Source organism: Dryas octopetala, chromosome 1 (assembly GCF_963921425.1).
Source record: "Dryas octopetala chromosome 1, drDryOcto1.1, whole genome shotgun sequence".
Classification (NCBI taxonomy): domain Eukaryota; kingdom Viridiplantae; phylum Streptophyta; class Magnoliopsida; order Rosales; family Rosaceae; genus Dryas; species Dryas octopetala.
The window spans coordinates 16,243,360-16,264,251 of record NC_141366.1 but is presented as its reverse complement, the minus strand read 5'-3'; the positions used below and the strand labels follow the sequence as shown (position 1 = coordinate 16,264,251).

Genomic DNA, 20,892 nt, shown 5'->3' with positions numbered 1-20,892 from the left:
AAGGAGGTGCCAATGCCATGCATTAATGCATAGATATTATATAAGCCAGATATGCCTTTCACACACCATTTTTTCTGGTATTGGGTCTTAAATTTCAGGACCTACTTTTTGACCCCCTAGACTTTGCCTTTGGATATCTTTGCCTTTTCCTTTAATTTCTACTCTCAAGCTTTTCAGCCAAAGTTTCCGGAGAATTTTCTAGCCATCTATTTCTAGCTTAATTATAGAGCCTCTAATCAAACATTCAAGCATATACGTACACATAACTAGATGCATGCATGGTTACGCCATTTCTTCACTACTTTTCAATGCCATTACCGCTTGTCCGCCTAACAATACCCCACTCTTAATTTATATATGATTTCTTCCATCTAGTTTCAACCGACTGTGACTTAATTAATATTAATTGATCATGGTCAATTTCATCCATCCAATTTTTCATCACGTAGAAAATAGTAGAGGTGCGATCCACGGATTTATTACATCTCTAATATAGATAAGATCTGCCTCACTTATGCAAGTGGATCTCAAATATTCATAAAACCCTCTAAATTAACATGTGATACAAATAATTTTTATCCTTAATTAATTCAGTATTGCTTCAAATATGTTAATTAGCATAGCGACCCTAAATTAAAGTTAGAGAGAGATATTCTATAATTGTCAATTCTTGGGTTCTCTCTTAAGGTTACTAGTTACTACCATATATTGCTGGTTTCAACTTTCAACACATATACAATAGAAAGAGGCTTTATATATAGGGTCAAATTCCATGGTCTTATTATATTTCCTTGTATTTTTCATATAATCTGGGTCAAGAATTCCAATTTTGGAAAGAAATTTTAGTTTTAGGAATACAAATTAAGGGCCAATTTGTGGAGTACGTCCTCAACTGGATAATGGAGGCTGGGCCTCGACTCAGTCCAAAATCCTTAACTGGGCTTTTATAGTTGGTGGCATCATCGATTTAGCCCAAAAAACGAGCGGTGGCAGCAAGAAAAAAAACGATCTTGCCAAAACAAAATTCCAGGATAAGCCCAAGCCCATTTCTTTCAAATATCTGTGCTACAAGTAATATATTCTCAACTCTTATAAATAGCTGCCTTCAGCTCACCCATAATACATAGGAAAATGCTATACTTACCAACCTTTTTTCTCAACTTTCTTTATTCAATTTAAGTGTCATACTCATATTGAATTTTGTTAAAAATAAATAAAAAACTGAGGAAAAAAAAAAGATAAACTCAGTCGTTAAAATGAATTGATTCGACATAAATTGGTACATTAAACATTTTCCTAATAGATATCTACCTCATGAGTCCCCAATGTAGTGGGGGCAAGTACAACCTCTAGGAAGTTGAAAATTTGTTGTTTTGTATAATATTATTTCGGTGAAAATTTTGCATTCGCTACTCACGCATGCTTTCTGTTTGGACAGAACTCCTGCTTTTATACATGCATTGCTCATGCTTTTTATACATGCACTACGTTTGTTTAGTTATAAAAAGAAAGGTTACTGGCACCTCGATCTGTTATATATAAAAATCTAGACTATGTGATCTCCTAGCTAGGTAGCCAATTGAGCATGGACATTCAGTAAAATTCACATCCTGTGTTTAATTAGCTGGTCCCATAAGTTTTAGAATAATTAGCATATTTGAAAACTGATGAGCAGCTGGATTTATTAATTAATTTTAACATACCTATCCCATGGTCTAATGCACATATATATATAGTAAACCAATCATTAAAAGTATTAGCACAATATGAAAGTGGAGACTATTCCGAGAGCTGCATATGACTCTCGATCAGGTGGTGGTGAATCCGTATTCTTCTTGACAAAACGGCTCAAAGGTGGAATCTTTCCTTCGAAACCATTGCTTGATAAATCAATGGTTGTGAAGATGGTTTGGATTCTTTACATTTGAATGTAGGAGCCTTTCAGTACTACCATTACAGTGTCCTGATAATAACTATCTCCCATGTATTTGAGCCTATCTTCTCGTACGTTTATCATACCCATCAAGTTGTCAAAATAATTTGTTAGCAAAAGACCACTAAATTGATTGTGGGAGAGGTCTATGATTCGCAATTTTCCGAAGGGAAATGTTGTTTTTGGATATACATACATACATACATATTGCCTCTATCTTTCATCATGAATATGGAATAGGAATAGCTTTAAGAGGGTATTTCCGATGTATGGTTAAACCAGTGGATTCGGTCATGTCTAAATCCTCTGCTCTTGCTCCACCAGGCAATGTCCAATCAAACTTGTGAACAATATTTGCCAAAGCAATCTCATTGACAGCCATGGCAAACTGAATTCCTGGGCAGACCCTCCTGCCAGCTCCAAATGGAATCAATTGGAAGTCATTCCCTATATAATCTATACCACTATTCAAGAACCTTTCTGGCTCGTACTCCTCCGGTTTGTTGTATAACTTGGGATCTCTTCCAATTTGCCATGCATTCACCATAACTTGTGTGTTGGCTTTAATGTTGTAACCATTTATTTTCACATCTTGGGTCGACACCCTGGGCACTAGTAATGGAATTGGAGGATGAAAACGAAGTGTCTCCTTTATCACTGCCTTCAAGTAGTGCATTCCAACCAAATCATCCTCTGTTATGTCTCTTCTGTCTCCAACTATCTCCCTTACCTCACTCTGCAATTTGTTCATGACCCTTGGATGCCTTAAAAGCTCAGTCATTGCCCAATCTAGGACTGTATACGTAGTATCAGTGCCAGCAGCAAACATATCCTACAAGAATATAGATTAATTAAAAAAAGTTGATAAAACATTAGTTTAACCTCTAACATATATACAAATACATAGAGAAAGAGAGAGATAATTACCAAGACAAGAGCCTTTATGCTAACTCTATCAATAAGAGAACCAAGAAAGTTTTCTTTGTGAATCCCAAGTAAAACGTCCACAAAATCTTTTTGGTCATCCTCCTTCTCAATTTGAACATGGTCATCATTTCCACTCTTTGAACTAGTATCCATATGCTCTTGAACCACTCTATCTATAAACTCATCAACTTCCTTAGCTACTTTCTCCAATCTAGCATTCAAACCATTCACATACCTCAACCAAGCAAGCCATGGGATATAGTCCCCAATAAATATACCTCCCAATAATTCTCCAAACTCCCCCAAAAGCTCCTTAAACACCCTCCCACCTTCATCACCACTGTACTTTCTCCCCAAAGCCACTCTACAAACGATATCATTAGTAAGTGTTATAAACATTTCGCTTAAATTCACAACTGATGATGAGGACTGCTTTATCTTGGTGATCATGGATTTAGTTTCCTCTTCTCTCACAGCACGAAAAGACCGAACCCTTTTTCTGCTCAAAAGATTTAAAACACATATACTTTTTGCCTGCCTCCAATACTCACCATAAGGTGCAGATGCGATATCTTTGCGATTGTAGAGAAGTTTCTCAAAGATGGTGGAATTGGGTCTGTCAGAGAATGTGATGTCATGCGTTTTCATGATCTCGCGGGCAGCCTCAGCTGAAGAGACAACAAGGACTGGCATGCTTCCAAAATGGAGGAGCATGAGAGGGCCATGGCGTTGAGATAAGGCTTGAAGTGAGCGATGAGGGAACGAGCCTAATAGGTGAAGGTGTCCAATGATGGGGAGCTTTGGTGGAGAAGGTGGTGAGTTTGTTGGAGTAGTGGAGGACCATTTGTATACAAGGATGAGGAAAATGGGCACAACTAGTAGTGTGAAGGAAAAAGGTTGCAACAAGCTTGAGAAGAATGTTTCAATATTCAGCTCCTGCAGCAGCATTTTTAAGAGATTGAACATCTTTTATTCTTCTTAGTTTTCTGTATAATAAGTGTTTGTGCTATAGGAAAACAAAATGCCTATGTTTAAATAAAGATCTTCCTCTTCTTAGTACGGAGCAGAGAATTGGATCATTCATAAGAAAACCGGCGCCTCAGAAATTAGGGAGTATTATCCATAAAAGTAATTGTATATGGTGGATCAGGAACTTGGTTGTTATCCTTTTGTATCCACAAAGTAATTGTATATGGTGGACCAGGAACTTGGTTATTATCCTTTTGTATCCACAAAGTAATTGCTGGTTTGCAACTTTCATTGGAAAACCAATTTGGAGCTACTCAAAGTTAATGGTCCCAGTTGGTTTGTCTTAAGTAAATATTGCTCTTGAGCACATCAAAATTGACTAAAGTTCACTTATGGTACATGTAGTTTGGCTAAAGTTCCTTTGGACCAGGAACTTGGTTATTATCCTTTTGTATCCACAAAGTAATTCCTTACCAAAAATTGCGAATTATGGACCTCTCCCACAATCAATTTAGTGGTCTTTTGCTAACAAATTATTTTGACAACTTGATGGGTATGATAAACGTACGAGAAGATAGGCTCAAATACATGGGAGATAGTTATTATCAGGACACTGTAATGGTAGTACTGAAAGGCTCCTACATTCAAATGGAAAGAATCCAAACCATCTTCACAACCATTGATTTCTCAAGCAATGGTTTCGAAGGAAAGATTCCAGAGGTGATTGGCAAGCTGAAATCACTCAAGGGGCTTAGTTTGTCTCATAACAATCTCACAGGCCCTATTCCACCCTCGCTTGGTAATCTGACTAATCTTGAATGGTTGGAAATCTACTCAAACAGGCTTGTTGGTGAGATTCCAAGGTAATTAGCAAACTTGACATTCCTTGAAAAATTGAACCTTTCAGAAAACCAATTTGTTGGGTCCATACCAAGTGGTAAGCAATTTGACATACACATTCGACAAGGATTCATATAGTGGGAATTTGGGATTGTGTGGAGTTCCACTTTCCAAAACATGCAACAATGAGGGGGAACATCAACCTCCAGCATCATCCTTTGAGGGAGAAGATAAGAATGGAATTGATTGGAAAACAGTAATGATGGGGTCTGGATGTGGAATTGTGATTGGAATTTCTACAGGATATCTTGTACTGTCGAATAGAAAAGTTGATTGGTTTGTGAAAGTGGCTGCAAGAGAACTGCGGAGCAAATGGTGGAAAGATTAAAGCAGAGGACCAGCTCAAGTACTACTGCATGAGTAGTGCATGTGCATGCATATTTGATGTAGAAATTAGTGATGCTGTTTTGTGTAAATGGTTACAAGTGGTTCCATTATGTCTTTTTTATGCTAAATAATTTACCAAATGAATGTTACCATGGAGAGTCCACTTGTGAAGTTGAGCTGGTTTGGTATTAATTATCTTCTGGTCTCCTTTTGGTTTCTGTTGCTTATGGGGTTTTCGATACTTTTGCTAGATTCTGGTGGTGTCGATATTTTGTTGTTGTCTGTATCATAAATGCTCCTTTGTTGTCTTAATCGTCTTCTGCTGTATTTTTTGGATTCTTTTTTTTTTTTTTTTGGGCCTATCTGTTTCTTCTTGGGGCCTTTGGGCGTTAACGAATATCCTTTGACAAAAATAAAATGTTTCAAATGCATGTTTATCCTTTGACAAAAAATGTGACATTTATTTGCCTTAATCAGCAAGTTTATGTATGTATCAGTGGTGAGTGAAAACTATTACCTTCTATAATCGCTAAACCACCATCAACAATGGTCACTCACTTACTACCCTGTTTATGTCACCTTTAACTTACTTTCCACAGACTATTGGATTGCCAACCCAAAGAAATTGATCTGCACGGCTGTAGAGGAAATCAGTTAAAATAAGAAGTATTAGCAAAGTTCCAATGAGCATCTGAATCAAATTCTGTCCTTTTAGAACATTTGCATTACAGAGTTTAACAATGATTTTAGGCATATTATTATGTGTAGATAACTTTATGAATGATAATTACATATCATTTTTTTCTAATTTTAATACATCTCACATAATCCTCTTCACTTCTGTGGGTTTCATCCAACCCTGTGTATAAAATTGCAAACAACTTGAGTATAGGTGCTTCAGCCATCTCTAACCTCTTCATGGTAGCCAGTATATGAAACTGCAAACATCACCGATTTTAAGTTGGCTTGGACACCACCTGGCACTGAATGTGGTGTGGTAGAAAATGCACTTAGCCTTCTGTTGTCATTAGGTTAGTAAAGGTAAAAAGGCCAAAAAGGAAGTGGGTTGGAATTCAGTGTTTGACTATGAAACAAATTTCAGGATTAGCAATTGAGTTCTTGGCCCAATCCAAATTTCAGGATTAGCCCAAGCCCATTTTAGTAGGTTAGGTGAAGTCAATCCCCCAACAAAAAGAAATATTCCAAACCCAATGGCCACTCTAGTACCACCACTGTCACCACACTTCCATGAAACTTGCTCACTTTAATTATAAGAGGAAGCAAAAGCAGAAAAGAGAAGATATTAAAGCGAACATCAAATCTTTACTCATCTTACCTCCTTTGCTTAAACTGCCAATTCTTTTGTTTGCTCACCATCACTAAGCCTCTTATCATATCTCTAATGGGTTCTCTCTTCACCTACAGACCCATAGCAGAAATTAGTCCTTCATCAAAGTCAAATTCTATGTTTGTCTTACTCATTTTACTCACCCTCCCATTTCTCACCATCACAGCTTCTCAAGCCAGCCTCTGCAGAACTTCTTGTGGCAACATCCCTATCAACTACCCTTTTGGCATTGATGATGGCTGTGGCAGCCCTTACTACAAACACATCCTCGTCTGCTCCGATTCGTCCAAACTCGAGCTCCGAACACCCTCCGGAAGATACCCAGTAAAGAGCATAAGCTACTCTGATCCTCACATTCTTGTCATTGACCCTTTCATGTGGAATTGCCTAGATGGTGACAGTTTTCGACCCACAAGGCCTTTTAGCCTCGACACCAGCACACATTTGTCACTTTCCCCTCAAAACGACTACCTCTTCTTCAATTGCAGTGAAGAAAATGTGATCGTTCAACCAAAGCCTATCTTCTGCGAGAGGTTCCCCGAGAAGTGTGACTCATCATGTGACAGTTCTAGCTATCTTTGCAGGCACTTGCCTGAGTGTGCCTCGGCATTGAGTGGCAGTTCTTGCTGTTCTTACTATCCCAAAGCCACTGAGTCTCTGAGGCTGATGTTGAAGTATTGTGCTAGTTATACTAGTGTGCATTGGAGAAACACTGGTGAAACTCTGCAGCCTGATGATCAAGTCCCCGAATATGGGATTCGGATTGATTTTGACATTCCGGTCACCACCCGATGCCTCCAGTGTCAGGACATGTCCAAAGGAGGTGGGACATGTGGGTTCGACACCAAAACACAGAATTTCTTGTGCCTGTGTGGTCGCGGAAATGTGACTACTTATTGTAAGGGTAAGTTTAATTGAGCCATTAATTTGTATCAAGCATTTGATGATTTAATTACAATATTTAATTGTGCAGATCATAGCATTTCTGAGCATAGGAGGAATGGAGTAATTGCAGGGACGATTAGTGGAGTGTCGGTTGCAGGAGCCTTTGGAATTGGAGCTGGAATTTGGTACTTGAAGAAAGTGAGAGCTAAAGCACCAGTAACATGTGGGGTTCAGAGCAATGAGAATAGGCTTTTCTGAAACACAGACTTCAAACCAAAGTGAATCATATTCCACCTTCTTTCTTTATCTTTTTTTATTTTTGTAGTTGCTTTTTGCACAACAAAATTGAGACAGACAATGATACCATGGAGAGGCACATCATGGTGCTTATTATATATAAACAAGCGAGTACTATTAATTTCTTACATTGTTCACTATGATTAGCATTTAATTAACTAGTACCATATATCGATTGTGTATATACACTTTGGATAGACTCACAGACAATAGATTTTCAAGATTAATAATACAGATCAGTAGATACAAGTTCTTTTTATGACTACTGCCAGAGTGCTACATGTACATACAAGCTTCCAAACATTCAAGAAGCCAATGTACAGAGCTTCAATTACAAAAAAGCCATAAAGGGGCAGGAAAAACAAAAACAAAAACAAAAACCAAAAAGTGGAAAAAGCTATATATGGTATAGCCAAATTAACATGCTTTACCAACAATGCAGCGCAGAGGACCTGCATTTGAAGTCAAAGCTGGAACCATGGATCCTTTAGCTACCTTAAACGACTGTGTTTTAGAGTAAAGTGGATAACAACTTCCCCACCCAGATTGAACAAAATAAGCACCATTTTGGAACACATCGTTGGAAGACCTCCATTTCCAGTTCTTCCAACCTCCCCCTGCCTCTCTCTTGGTAACCTGTAATGCCAAAAACCCAAGTATATATATGATGCCATAAATCAAACATTCATGTACTAATTAAAGTAAGTGCCATAAGTTGTTCTGAAATGTGATGTATACCTCTTTGGCAACAGGGTTATTAGGAGCTATGAAGTAGTTTCCTTCACTGAAAATGGTTGGATTAGCACTGCCACCAACGGCGTACATGTGCCACTCGTCATATCTATTGTTTGCGACATGGGCATAGCCAAACCTCACCCTGTTATTTCAATTCAATGTATGACATATATGAGACTAATTTGTATTAATCACTCCAACAAATTAATTATGATTGGTAATTAATGAACAAGCAAATAAGCTAGTCTCCCTCACCGTGGCATCCTTTCGATAAGGCCAGCCCCAAAACGGTTGAAGGCTATTGTGACTTTCATAACTTTATCTGCAGTATATTGGTCATTGTGCCCAAGCAGCATCACCTGAAATTAGCACAACTTAATTGGTTAGAAAACAGTACAGGAGCAATTGTCCACGTACTTTTTATTTTTTTAATTTGTGGGAAGAGGGATTCAAACACAGAGAAATATTACTAAACCAATTATTAATTGGTTAGAAAACAGTTTCAGAGCAATTGTCCCCTTAAGTACTACTATTTGTGTAACACAATGTGACATTTTTAGATTCGAATAAATTAAGTAGGTACACGTAGCTTCACAAATGACTCATTTTTTTTAGAATGGAGATGTGAGTCGAAATAAATTTGTATCACCTCCCTTTTAACTGATTTCTCAACTTGATATCTTTTTGAATTGACTATTGGACGATCTAAACATAATACAAAACAGAGAAAAATATGATCATATATATATAACCTGTTTCTGCTTACCTTATCATGCTGAGAGAAATAGTTGTTTGTGATGGTGACGGCAGTGGAAGCATGGATGATATCGATGAGGCCATCACTGCAGCGTGCCAGAAAGCAATGGTCAACCCAAACATGCGACGAAGCAAAGATACTAATGGCGTCTCCATCAGACCCTAGACGTTGCCCAACATGTGTAGGAGTGCTCCTAACCATGCCAGCCTTCCCGGGCTTACAATCATGAATACTTATCCCATGTATGATAACATGGCTAACCCCCTGCACCGTTATGCATGGCCCGTACGCAATCTCTACATTAGCCCCTCTACCATCTATGGTCTTAAAGCTATTCAGGATAAGCTCATTCTTCAGCGTGATAACCATGTCCTTGGCAAAAACGATCCAAAGTGGCTGCGTTTGGATCACACCATAACGGAGGGTTCCGGGTTTAGGGTTTACAGGGTCGTCCAACGGGGTGGTGACCACATAAATACTCCCATATTTTCCTCCCAATGCGTCTTTGCCGAAGCCTACTGCGCAGTCAGCCAAGGCGCGGCGATTGGTTGCCCAATCGTACTTGCTGCGCCAGCATGAGTCTACTACGTTTGTGATGATGGTATTTTCCTTGGGAACAAGGTCGTTTGATGGGGCTTTGGGAATGTAGTTGCTTGAAGAATAGGCTTGCAATGTTGGAGCACAGTAGGTTACTACTAAACATGAAATTAGCAAAATGAGAGGGGCTTGGGAGGCCATGGCTAGCTTATGGAGGGAAGACTGAAGACAATTAGCTAGGAGTACTACACAATTAATGAGGATATATAGATAGAGAATATGAATTAAATAGGTGATATTGACTCATGATTAGAAGATGGTGCACACGATTTAATTAGAGGCCGGTTATGCGCGCTTTTGTTTCTGTTAATTTGTTGTTTGGTAAGATCTTTGGGGTTTCAAAAAACGTGGTTTCACGTACGATCAAGCTAATTGGGCGGGTTGACTCTTACTTTTTTATGGACTTCCTAATTCTATGAATATATTTCAATAGTTTTTATGTGGGAATTATATTTCAGTGGGGAATGGTGAGGATAAGGGAGAAGAATATTTTCTGGGAGGGTAGTTTACTTTTATTTTGCTTTAATATGGGAGGCTAGTTTAAAAGAGATATAATATTTCCTCCGAGTCTGAAGGAAAATTTTAAAAAATTAATTATGTAATATTAAATTAAGATTGGTGAAAAAATCTAAGCATTCATCCCAAAACCAATTGGCAATAGAAGAAGTAGTTCAAACCCTTATAAGTCACTAGCAAGGCCTTCACATCTTCAATGTGAGATTTCTCTCAATACGCCCCCGTACGTGTGGCGTCATTTAAGCCCTAACATGTGAACAATTTATATAGGGTGACGTGTTCCCACGTATGGCCGTTAGGCACATCAAGTGGATAACCTGCTCTGATACCATGAAGGAATCTAGGCATCCATCCCAAAACCAATTGGCGAAAAAACCAATTGGCAATGGGTGGAGAGGCCCAAGACTTATAAGCACATATACTGAGCTCTAGTTTTCCAATGTGGGACATTGCTTCACATTACTCTCAACACGCTCCCGCACGTGTGGCGAGATTTTGAGCCTTACACGTGAACAAATTGTATTGGGAGACATGGGAGCACGTGTGACCGTTGGACCTTACACACGGATAACCAAGCTCTGATACAATGATAGAATTAGAGCACATTGCTCAACATTACTCTCAACACGCCCTCGCACGTGTGGAGTCATTTAAGCCCTAACATGTGGACAATTAATGTTGGGTGACGTGGGAGCACGTATAGGCGCATCACGTGGATACCTTCTCTGATACCATGAAGAAATCTAGGCATCCATCCCAAAACCAATTGGCAATAGGAGGAGTAGCTCAAACCCTTATAAGTCACTAGCAAGGCCCTCACATCTTCAATGTGGGATTTCTCTCAATATGCCCCTATACGTGTGGCGTCATTTCAGCCCTAACATGTGGACAATTTATATAAGGTGACGTGGGAGCACATATGGCGTTAGGCGCATCAAGTGGATAACCTGCTCTGATACCATGAAGGAATCTAGGCATCTATCCCAAAACCAATTGGCGAAAAAAAACCAATTGGCAATGGGTGGAAAGGCCCCAAAACTTATAAGCACATATACAAAGCTCGAGTTTTCCGATGTGGGACATTGCTCCACATTACCCCCAACACGCTCCCGCACGTGTGACGAGATTTTGAGCCTTACACGTGAACAAATTGTATTGAGTGACGTGTGAGCACGTGTAACCGTTGGACCTTACACGCGGATAACCAAGCTCTGATACAATGATAGAATTAGAGCATTCAACCCCAATTGGCAATGAGTGGAGAGGCTTAAGACTTATAAGCACATATACTAAGCTCTAGTTTTCCGATGTGGGACATTGCTCAACATTACTCTCAACATGCCCTCGCACGTGTGACGTCATTTAAGCCCTAACATGTGGACAATTAATGTTGGGTGACGTGAGAGCATGTATAGGTGCATCACGTGGATAACCTTCTCTAATACCATGAAGAACTCTAGGCATCTATTTCAAAACCAATTGGCAATAGTAGAAGTAGCCCAAACCCTAGCTTATAAGGCACTAGCAAGACCCTCACATCTTCAATATGAGATTTCTCTCAACAATTGGAACTATGCAATCGAAATGGTGAGGGATACCCACATACTATGCACGCTCATAGAGAGGATCCAATATATGTACAAATTAAGCAAACTAAAGACATATGTTAGAGTATTCAATTGATATATAGGAATAATCAATTAATTAATTAGTGTTATATATATATTTGTGTTGGTTAATATATGTAACTTTAATTAATGAGAGTCTTAAATTAAAGTTCATCTTGCGGTAGTATAAATATTACAAACTTGAAGTACAAAGTCAATGGTAGATGTCGAAGGTATCTATCAAACAAAAACACAATTCTCTCTTAATTAGAAAATTTAAGATATGTGTGCTTCTTCTTTTATATATGCTTATTTTGGTTGTATTCTTGTTGTTCTATATTCTCCTATTTTTTTTACTTAGCCCTCTCATAAGGCCGTAAGCGAAGAGAAAGAGAGTAACATATATAGGAGATTGAAATAATTAATGAAACAAGAAGAATAATGTTAGAGAAATCAAATTTTCTGAGCATTTTTTTTTTACCACAAAATAAAGCATTTCATTAATAAAGCAACAAATATAAGGACAGCCAGAACAAATGAAAACCAAATAGCAAAACAGCAGAAAACACAACCAGCACCAAAACAGCAAGAACAAACTAACCAAAGGACGTACCACATGCACATGACAAATAAATTAGATAATTACGTTATAAATATCAACAAAAGAAACAACTCAACTTAACGTACGTTCTACGGTTCTAGTACTGCCATCAACAAAAAACAACGAGAGAGAGAGAGAGAGAGAGAGAGAGAGAAATTCAAAATTTATTGATCTGTATATATATTCTTTACCAACAACTAAAAGATAATTGAAACTAAATAAACATTAACTGACAAAGCCCTTCCCGTCAAATGGTGATGACTACCTAGCTTATATGCTAGCCCTTATTCGTCGTACGTGCACATACACAAATTCATATACAGCCTTAAAATTCTCACCAACTTATTTCAAGTACATGAAGCTCGATCTACTTGATTTGAGCAAATTAGACAGCAAATACATAAATTAATCAACATATTATATGCATATGAAGTATGAACACTTCTATGCATAGCCACAAATCCCCAAATCACACGCAATGCCTTTCTTGCAATGGTTGTCGCAGCTCCCACAGTGCTTCTTGTCAGAGAAAGGCTTCACAACATGGCCATTGCAGCATATCTCCGAGTGGTTGCATTTCACCCCACACTTCCCACAGTTGGCTCTGTCCGTCTTCAAATTCACACACTTCTTGTGGCAACAATATTTATGGCTGCCTGCTGCTGCACCCACTCCGCAAACCTTAGGGTTTTTGTCGCATGTCACTGCCCCCCGAGAAGCAAGGAAACGGCTTATTCCTCTAAGAGAAGTCGTTTCTTCATCTTGGCTTTTGGCCAATATTGGGAGATCATCATAGGTTTCATCTTTAGCACCATTTTCCTCACTGAAGAAGGACTCTTCTTCGTCTAGATCATCTAGTGGTGTTGCAGCAGAGAGAGTAATCGCTAAAGCTAGCACAAACATGACCAAAACCTTGAGGGATTTCATGTTTGAATATATACTTGGTGTGTGATACAATGGTGAAAGTATGAGTACTTGATGCTTAATTTGGATGGAGAAGCAAGGTATATATAGAGAACTAAGAAATATGAGGACTGACAAAGGTCAACGTGGGGAATAATATTGCATGAGTTTAATTTATTTTAATGTCAATATTGCATGAGTACGTAATTTGTATATGAATTTATATATATTCATGTAGTCCATTTAATTGGTTGGTGTCTAATTAATTCAAATTGAGGGCCACAAAACGTTAATTCATAGTAAACAATATTAGGCTTCCAGAGAATATATATATATATTATCCTCCAAATTATTAGGTGAATATGAACAAAAAACATGCAGAAATTGCTTATATAGTAAGGTATATAACAGGTAGGTATATTAGCTAGATAGGTTAGGCAAGCTCTCCTAGCTTATTAATTTCCTTGGACTCGTGTATATATATAAATGTTGGTAATTACGTACTGTTATCCAAATGCACTGCATACAAAGTGACTTTACAAATCTGCATGTCTAGTAAAAAGTTCGTGATCATCAGCTCAAGCTCTAGCTGAAGCCCCCCTTCTTATTTCAAGGAAACCAAAGTGGACTCGTCTTTAGTATACGTAGTCCAACTTCTTGAAAGAAAAATGTGTAATATGCTCTTTAATAAACTAAAATATTATTTATTTTATTTTTTTCTAATTTATGTATATCTCAAGGGCACCCTTTGCATTTGTGAAATTTTTTGTCATGTGGCGCTAGATTGACTATGGAAATTATTTCACCAAAATACTTACAAAACGTAACACTAATTCCTTTCTATAGTACTAATAAGTTAAATGGAAAAGATTAATTTGGGCCCTCAATAATTGTGCCTTAATTTGTGCCTCAATCCTATGTTGCAAAATTAATTGGTACATATCACTAATTAATTTTATGTGATCATACACATCACTATTAATTTACAATATCAAATTAAAATTATTTTTTATTGAAAGATGATCTTACCCATCACAAAACCAATGACACAGTAATTCTTACTTGTATTAAGATTTTATATTATCAAATTATTATCTATAATTACTCAATACAATCAAATTATTGTTTAAAAAAACTATATGTTAACATTCTTCATCTCTATCAAAACCAAAAAAGAAAAAAAAGAAAGAAACTGCAAGTCTGCAACACCTTGAAGGGAGGAGGCTCTATCTATCCAAGTCGATCAAACTACTTAAGTCGAGTCTTCTCTCTCTTAAACTCCAACCTGCTTCTTCTCTCCAATAGTCCAAAAAGCATGCTTCTTCTCTCCAATAGTCCAAAAGAGCATGCTTCTTCTATCAATCAATTTATTTTTTCTCATTTATTTCATAGGTATTAGGTGAATTGGGGTTAGGGTACTTAATTTTTCGGTCGAAGCCTCTTCAGCTAAAGCAGCCTAACAATATGTGTCTTTTGGTTGCAGTGGTATGCAAAACTCTATGGGAAGCAGTTCATCGAATTCTCCTTCTTCGTCCTCGTTGAGTTAAATTCAATCAGAGTAAAGATCCCATTCCAGTACTATCCCTCCTAGTACATGTACGTTGCCTTCTTTGCTGGATTAATCTGCTTGTATTCAATAAGTAAAGGCTAACTTTTTTCTGTGATGAAATCATTTGTATTTTTTTTTTCAAAGATCTAGCTATAGGTTTTCCTAATTTGGAGGTTTTTAAATCTTAATCTTTTGTAATTTAATTTATATTTTGTAAGATTTAAAAAAGGATAGATAAGTTCTTAAAAAGACTTACACGACAAATAATTATAAGGTGTAAATAACAAATTTCATTATTATAATTGACATGAAAAATCAATGTTATTGAGGCATCGATCCTAACACTCCCCTAAGTTTCCACGCCACACTCAATTATAACAACAATAATTTAATTAAAATAATTTGGCAAATTAGCAATTAAGTATAAGTTGGGACCAACTTTTGATACAAAAACTTTGGCATATGCTGTTTTAGCGTGTTCTATTAAATTATAATATGAGTATTCCCATTTCTTTGCAAAGAATATGTTGTCCCAGCTACGGCCTGCACTTGTCGCATTGTTTGATTATATCTGATGCGCCAACCAAAACATAAATAAACGTACAAGAATGCCAGAATGGCTTTTCCTTGCAAAATACGTACGGTAGCTAGCAAACCCATTGATGTTATATGGGCCTCATTTCAAGGCCTAGCTTATATATGGGCCTTACAACCAAGGGCTTATATCGGTCTATGGGCCTTCTTGCAAGTTGCAAGAGTGACATGAATGAACGAGAGATTCCATGTCCCCACCTGCGTGCAAATATAGAATCCAGGTTCTCAGCTTTTTTTAATATTAAGGTTAGAAAATAAAAAATGAAATAGATTCATAGTTAACCTAAAAGCGTGAGTGAGATTACATCTGTATATTTACAATATTTAGATTTATATTCCATGAATATGATAAAACCAAACAAAAATAAGGACAATAGAGAATCTAAATTTGTAAATAAACATGTAAGAGAGAAGAAAACCGATCTCCTTTCATATGGATAATTAGGGTAATAGGATCAACAACAGCATCTTATAAGTAATATTAACGCTAATGACCATTTGGTTTAGTGACAGCACATAATTTCTCCTTTGTAGAGGAATCTTTTGAATTCAAATCTCATAAACGCTAGAAAAAGTAAGATCAACAAATTAAAATAAGAATCACTTAATAATTAAGAGATATTATTAATTTATTTTTTATACAAGAACTAAATGAAAGAAAATATAAACTAATAACCATTAATTGGCAAAGCCGGCCCATCAAATGGTGATGACTAGCTAGCTAGCTAGCTAGCCCTTATTCATTGCACACAAATACACAAATTCACAGCCTTATTCTAACTAATTATTTCAAGTACATATATTGCTGTACTTTGAATAAAAGAAATAAATAAATCATTAAAGTATAGCTCCACAAATATTGTAAATTAAACCTAATTCTCAGGTTGAAGTCTGCTTCAATTCTATGCATAGCTGCACATCCCATAAGCACATGTACTGCCTTTCTTGCACTTGTTGTTGCAGCTTCCACAGTTTTTCTTGTCAGACATTGGGTTCAAACACTTGCCTTTGCAGCATATCTCTGAGTACTTGCACTTCTTCCCACATTTTCCACAGTTGGCTCTGTCTGTCTTTGTATCCACACATTTCTTCTTGCAGCAATCCGGTCGGGCGCTGCCTGAGGCTCGGCAAACCTTAGGGTATTTGTCGCATGTGACCGGCCGAGAGGCAAGGAAGCGACCTGTTCCCCTGAGGAAGGTCTTTTCTTGATCATCATCAGAGCTTTCATCATAGTTTGTAACACTGTTTTCCTCATTACTATTGAGGAATGTACTTGACTCTTCAGAGATAGTAATGACTGCTAAAGCCATCAACATGGCTAGCAGAAAGAAAACATTGAGGCTCTTCATCATGATCATGGTTAATTAGAGAGAGAGAGAGAGAGAGTTCGAAAGGGAAATTAATATGAATGATTAATGAATGCTTTGGATTGATGGAGAAACATGTAGGCTTGAAGAGGTATAAATAGAGAGCTAGAGCATGCATATGATGAATACTATTCATGACCTTAATGGGTTGGTCTAATTCAAAGGGCTACAAAATGTTTAAGTAAACGAAGTTAGCCTTCCGAAGAAATACCTGGGACTAATTAAAAATAATTAGGTGAATATCATGAAAAAAGAAACACAAATTTCTTATGTATCTAATAAGGTAGGCAGCTGATTAGGCTAGATCGCCTTATTTCCTTGTGCTCGTGCATGCAAGTTGGTAATTACGTGAGCTCATATGCCCGCCATTCTTGTTTCCAAAGGGTCCAAGAAACCAAAGCAGTCCATTTTTCCAAACGGAAAGACCGTTACAGAAGCACTTGTAGCCCAAATCTGTTGACCTTTTATAATAGAGTGCGTTAACATGCAGGTACTGATACCACAAATTATTAACCAAAACCACCTAAAGCCACTTTCTTTCTTTGCGGGCCAACTACCACAATGCTAATATTCTTTTGCGGACACCACGCCCAAGTTTCATTAATGGTAGCCTAGGATAATTAATTCTAGTTTCAATTTGTGGTATACTCTGCAGTTTCAATTCAAAGTGTTGCAGTTTCATTAATAACATGAAAGGTCAATTTGTAGAATAATATGTTATAGTTTCAATTTGTGATATAATCTGCAGTTTCAGTTGAAAAATGTTGCAGTTTCAATTCAAAAATGTTGCAGTTTCATTAATGGTAGCCTAGGATAATTAATTCTAGTTTCAATTTGTGGTATACTCTGCAGTTTCAATTCAAAATGTTGCAGTTTCATTAATAACATGAAAGGTCAATTTGTAGAATAATATGTTATAGTTTCAATTTGTGATATAATCTGCAGTTTCAGTTGAAAAATGTTGCAGTTTCAATTAAACATGTTGCAGTTTCAATTCAAAATGTTGCAGTTTCAATTAACTTTCTCTTTACTATTCCTATGCAGATGACAAAATCAAATGAGAGTCCAACAAAACGAAAGTTCAAAATTGGAGCAAGAAAAAAAGTACCTATAGAAAGGAAGGGAACAAGGTCATCACCAAGACTACAGAAACTCAAGAAAAATGACCAAAGTCAGGAGGGACAAACTCAGGCCGAACAACCTCCAAGTCAAACAAAGAAATATGCAAAGAAGAGGCCAGGAAAGAAACAAGAGAGCAAACAAGAAACAGAAATTAAAAAGGAGCCCACTCAGCTGCAGTCAACTAAAGCCCATGCAGTCAAACTAACCTAATTGTTAATAAAACTAACCTAATTATTATATATTAATAATAGTGGTACTAAAAGTTAAAAACCATAGGAAATATGTAGTTATCAGTAATTATTTCTTTATAATATATACTAGCTTTTAAAATCACATAGAATAATATTTGACCAATATGTGGCAATTAATTAAGGAGCTTCAAGGAGGGTGAGACCTCGATCTGGACCATCCACTTGAATACCAACCAATTCGTTATAAGCTAATTAGTTTAATTAACCTGGCTAAATTATATATGTTCATGCACATTTTATATATTGATTATTGTTTTAATAATAGGCGAACGAGATATCAAAGCATTGTTATTTTTTATTTTTTTACAAAAGAGGCGAAGGAGAGAAAGGATTCAAACTCTGGCTTAGGTATGGATTAATTATTAGAGGCATTTGATGTCTTATTTCGCATATAATTATATATAGTATAAATTTTTTTTTGTTTTTTGTGTGGTCATAAACGAATTTCATAGAAGTTCAAAGGAAAGTTCGACGTTATCCAATATGAATTGTCTACATGTTAACATTGAGTGACACCGTGCGAGAGTGTGTTAAAAAAAATATAATCTTGCTTAGTGATTTAATTATAAAAAGTTAAACCTCTACGCTTATTACTGATTAGTTTTGAGTTGAATGCCCAAAAATCCGACAAATAAGAACGTAGCATAGAACAAAGCAACAAATGTCAAAACTTCCGACCAAAAGAGAAAAGCAAAGGTCAAAACTGACCCCAAGAAACCAAAGCAGCACAGAACCCAAACAACTACTCCAAGCTAGGGATCACCAAAAAGCCTAAGGCCCGAAGCCCGCCCGGCCCATTGGGCCCGAAGCCCGATTTGGCCCGAAATTTGAGCCAGCCCGGCCCGAATAGTCATTGGGCTGGGCTTGGGCCATCCCCTTGAAGCCCACAAGCCGCCCGAAGCCCGGCCCGCTTAAGCCCGGCCCAAAGCCCATTTACACACAATATATCTTCAATAAAAAAATATAGGATTTTGGCTATGTTATGAATCAAACATGAGACCTCATAGAACAAACTTCAACTCTCAACCAACTAAGCTGACTAGTTTATTTGTCTAATTGGTGAATAAGAACATATTTAATAGGTTTTTTATTTGTATACTATAATAAATTATTAATATGCTTATTAAGTTATAATATAATACTATAATCATATAATGTTAGTAAATAGTAATAGTGTAAACTGTGTAATACCATAAGCCCACGGGGCGCTCGTAGCCCAGCCCGTTTAGGCCTGCCCAAAGCCCGCTCGCTTAGGCCCGACCCAAAGCTCATTTACACACAATATATCTTCAATAAAAAAATATAGGATTTTGGCTATGTTGTGAATCAAACATGAATAAAATATGAGATTTTAAAATTATATACAACATTACAAATGTACAACTATAGTTATTAAAGTTATTATAATAAACTTTTATAATACAACTATAATTAAAGTTATTAAATCACGATCGTTCATTAATTCAACGATCTGAACCGTTCATTTTATATTTTGATAGTCAAAAATCATCCTTACAAAAAATCGGCCAAATAGGAATTCATCTACCCATTCGAATGTTCGATTATCATTAGAAAAACCACGATCATTCATTAATTCGACCACCGTTACGTCACTTTTACATCTCAGATTGATCTAATTTTTTGCAAGGATTCTTGTTGAGTGGGGAACTAAAGTTTGAACGGTTCGGATCGTTAAAAACATGATCGATATGTGAGCTTCTACATATAAATACACTTGAAGAGTATAATTCTAATAACTTTCCCGTTGAAATCTTGTTGTTTCTATAATTATGAAGACCACAACGTGATTTCAACAATCTGACCCGTTCATTTTCTATGTTCATAGTCAAAGATCATCCTTACAAAAAATCGGCTAAATCGAAATTCATCTACCCATTCGATCATCATTAGAAAAACCACGATCGTTCATTAATTCGACCACCATTATGTCACTTTTATATCTCCGACTGAGCTAATTTTTTGCACGAATTATTTTTGAGTGAGAAACTAAAATTTGAACGATTCGGATCGTTAACAACACAATTGCATCGTTTGTTTATAAAAATATGTAATAAAATATATAATAAAACATATGTACATTTATGTTTTATTATAGTTGTAATGTTGTCTATAATTTTAAAAGTTTATTATTTATGGTATTACACTATTACTAACATAATAGTATTATATAATAACTTAATAAGCATATTAATAATTTATTGAAGTAAATAAACGAAAGAGCTATTAAATATGTTATGATTCACAAACTTGAAAAATAAATTAGTCAGCTCAGTTGGTTGAGAGTTGAAGCTTGTTATGTGAGGTTTCATGTTCAAATTACAACATAGCCAAAATCCTATATTTTTTTATTGAAGATATATATGTGTCTAAACAAACTTTGGGCCCATTTTGGGCCGCCCATTCGGGCCTAGCTAGCCTGGCCCGGCCCTCCAAGCCCACAAGCTAAAGCCCGATGGGCGGCCCTTGAGCTTGTGTATTAAAAGCCCAAGTCCAATCCGGCCCGGCCCGAAAGCCCTATTGGACTTCTATAATTCAAGCCCGAGCCCAGCCCGAACTCGAAAAATTTGCCCAACCCGGTCCATTTCCGACCCCTACTCCAAGAAAAGCAGAACAAAGAGGGAAACAGGGTGATATGTATCATAATTCAGTGATGCTTTTCACGCAATATTCATGGAGTATCGAATAT

At 36.8% G+C, this 20,892-nt stretch overlaps 5 protein-coding genes and 1 pseudogene across 6 annotated transcripts; 2 read left to right on the top strand and 4 right to left on the bottom strand.

Moving 5' to 3' along the window:
* Positions 1-2,039: 2,039 nt before the first annotated feature.
* Positions 2,040-3,955, bottom strand: LOC147298524 (cytochrome P450 736A117-like). Its single transcript, XM_086253811.1, has 2 exons — positions 2,861-3,955; positions 2,040-2,765 (listed from the first exon to the last, which is right to left on the bottom strand). The coding sequence occupies exons 1-2, from the start codon at positions 3,824-3,826 to the stop codon at positions 2,157-2,159; spliced, it is 1,575 nt and encodes a 524-aa protein (XP_086109937.1). The 5' UTR covers positions 3,827-3,955; the 3' UTR covers positions 2,040-2,156.
* A 356-nt stretch (positions 3,956-4,311) lies between these two features.
* Positions 4,312-5,308, top strand: LOC147298523 (receptor-like protein 9DC3; annotated as a pseudogene).
* Positions 5,309-6,390: 1,082 nt separating this feature from the next.
* Positions 6,391-7,671, top strand: LOC147298522 (wall-associated receptor kinase galacturonan-binding protein). 2 transcript variants are annotated; one of them, XM_086229485.1, is made up of 2 exons: positions 6,391-7,308; positions 7,420-7,671. In XM_086229485.1, exons 1-2 carry the CDS (start codon positions 6,459-6,461, stop codon positions 7,545-7,547), a joined length of 978 nt encoding a protein of 325 aa, XP_086085611.1. In that variant the 5' UTR covers positions 6,391-6,458; the 3' UTR covers positions 7,548-7,671. The 2 variants fall into 2 exon arrangements, with proteins under 2 accessions (XP_086085611.1, XP_086085610.1); XM_086229484.1 differs by having other exon boundaries at positions 7,378-7,671.
* Positions 7,672-8,003: 332 nt separating this feature from the next.
* LOC147298521 (Pectin lyase-like superfamily protein) lies at positions 8,004-9,825 on the bottom strand. Its single transcript, XM_086230005.1, has 4 exons — positions 9,088-9,825; positions 8,577-8,680; positions 8,325-8,463; positions 8,004-8,222 (listed from the first exon to the last, which is right to left on the bottom strand). Exons 1-4 carry the CDS (start codon positions 9,814-9,816, stop codon positions 8,004-8,006), a joined length of 1,191 nt encoding a protein of 396 aa, XP_086086131.1. The 5' UTR covers positions 9,817-9,825.
* A 3,018-nt stretch (positions 9,826-12,843) lies between these two features.
* Positions 12,844-13,326, bottom strand: LOC147298520 (uncharacterized). Its single transcript, XM_086230006.1, has one exon. It carries the CDS (start codon positions 13,324-13,326, stop codon positions 12,844-12,846), a length of 483 nt encoding a protein of 160 aa, XP_086086132.1.
* A 3,021-nt stretch (positions 13,327-16,347) lies between these two features.
* LOC147298519 (uncharacterized) lies at positions 16,348-16,797 on the bottom strand. Its single transcript, XM_086230007.1, has one exon. It carries the CDS (start codon positions 16,795-16,797, stop codon positions 16,348-16,350), a length of 450 nt encoding a protein of 149 aa, XP_086086133.1.
* Between the last annotated feature and the right edge of the window lie 4,095 nt (positions 16,798-20,892).

What these genes read in the sequence shown, in the direction of transcription:
- LOC147298521 (XM_086230005.1), bottom strand. Translation starts at nt 9,816, where the DNA reads ATGGCCTCCCAAGCCCCTCTCATTTTGCTAATTTCATGTTTAGTAGTA. An exon ending in ATTTCTCTCAGCATGATAAG is followed by an intron (nt 8,681 to 9,087) that starts GTAAGCAGAAAC and finishes TGCTAATTTCAG; the next exon opens with GTGATGCTGCTTGGGCACAA. An exon ending in ATAACCCTGTTGCCAAAGAG is followed by an intron (nt 8,223 to 8,324) that starts GTATACATCACA and finishes TTGGCATTACAG; the next exon opens with GTTACCAAGAGAGAGGCAGG.
- LOC147298519 (XM_086230007.1), bottom strand. Translation starts at nt 16,797, where the DNA reads ATGATGAAGAGCCTCAATGTTTTCTTTCTGCTAGCCATGTTGATGGCT.
- LOC147298522 (XM_086229484.1), top strand. Translation starts at nt 6,459, where the DNA reads ATGGGTTCTCTCTTCACCTACAGACCCATAGCAGAAATTAGTCCTTCA. An exon ending in TGTGACTACTTATTGTAAGG is followed by an intron (nt 7,309 to 7,377) that starts GTAAGTTTAATT and finishes TTAATTGTGCAG; the next exon opens with ATCATAGCATTTCTGAGCAT.
- LOC147298524 (XM_086253811.1), bottom strand. Translation starts at nt 3,826, where the DNA reads ATGTTCAATCTCTTAAAAATGCTGCTGCAGGAGCTGAATATTGAAACA. An exon ending in GCATAAAGGCTCTTGTCTTG is followed by an intron (nt 2,766 to 2,860) that starts GTAATTATCTCT and finishes ATATTCTTGTAG; the next exon opens with GATATGTTTGCTGCTGGCAC.
- LOC147298520 (XM_086230006.1), bottom strand. Translation starts at nt 13,326, where the DNA reads ATGAAATCCCTCAAGGTTTTGGTCATGTTTGTGCTAGCTTTAGCGATT.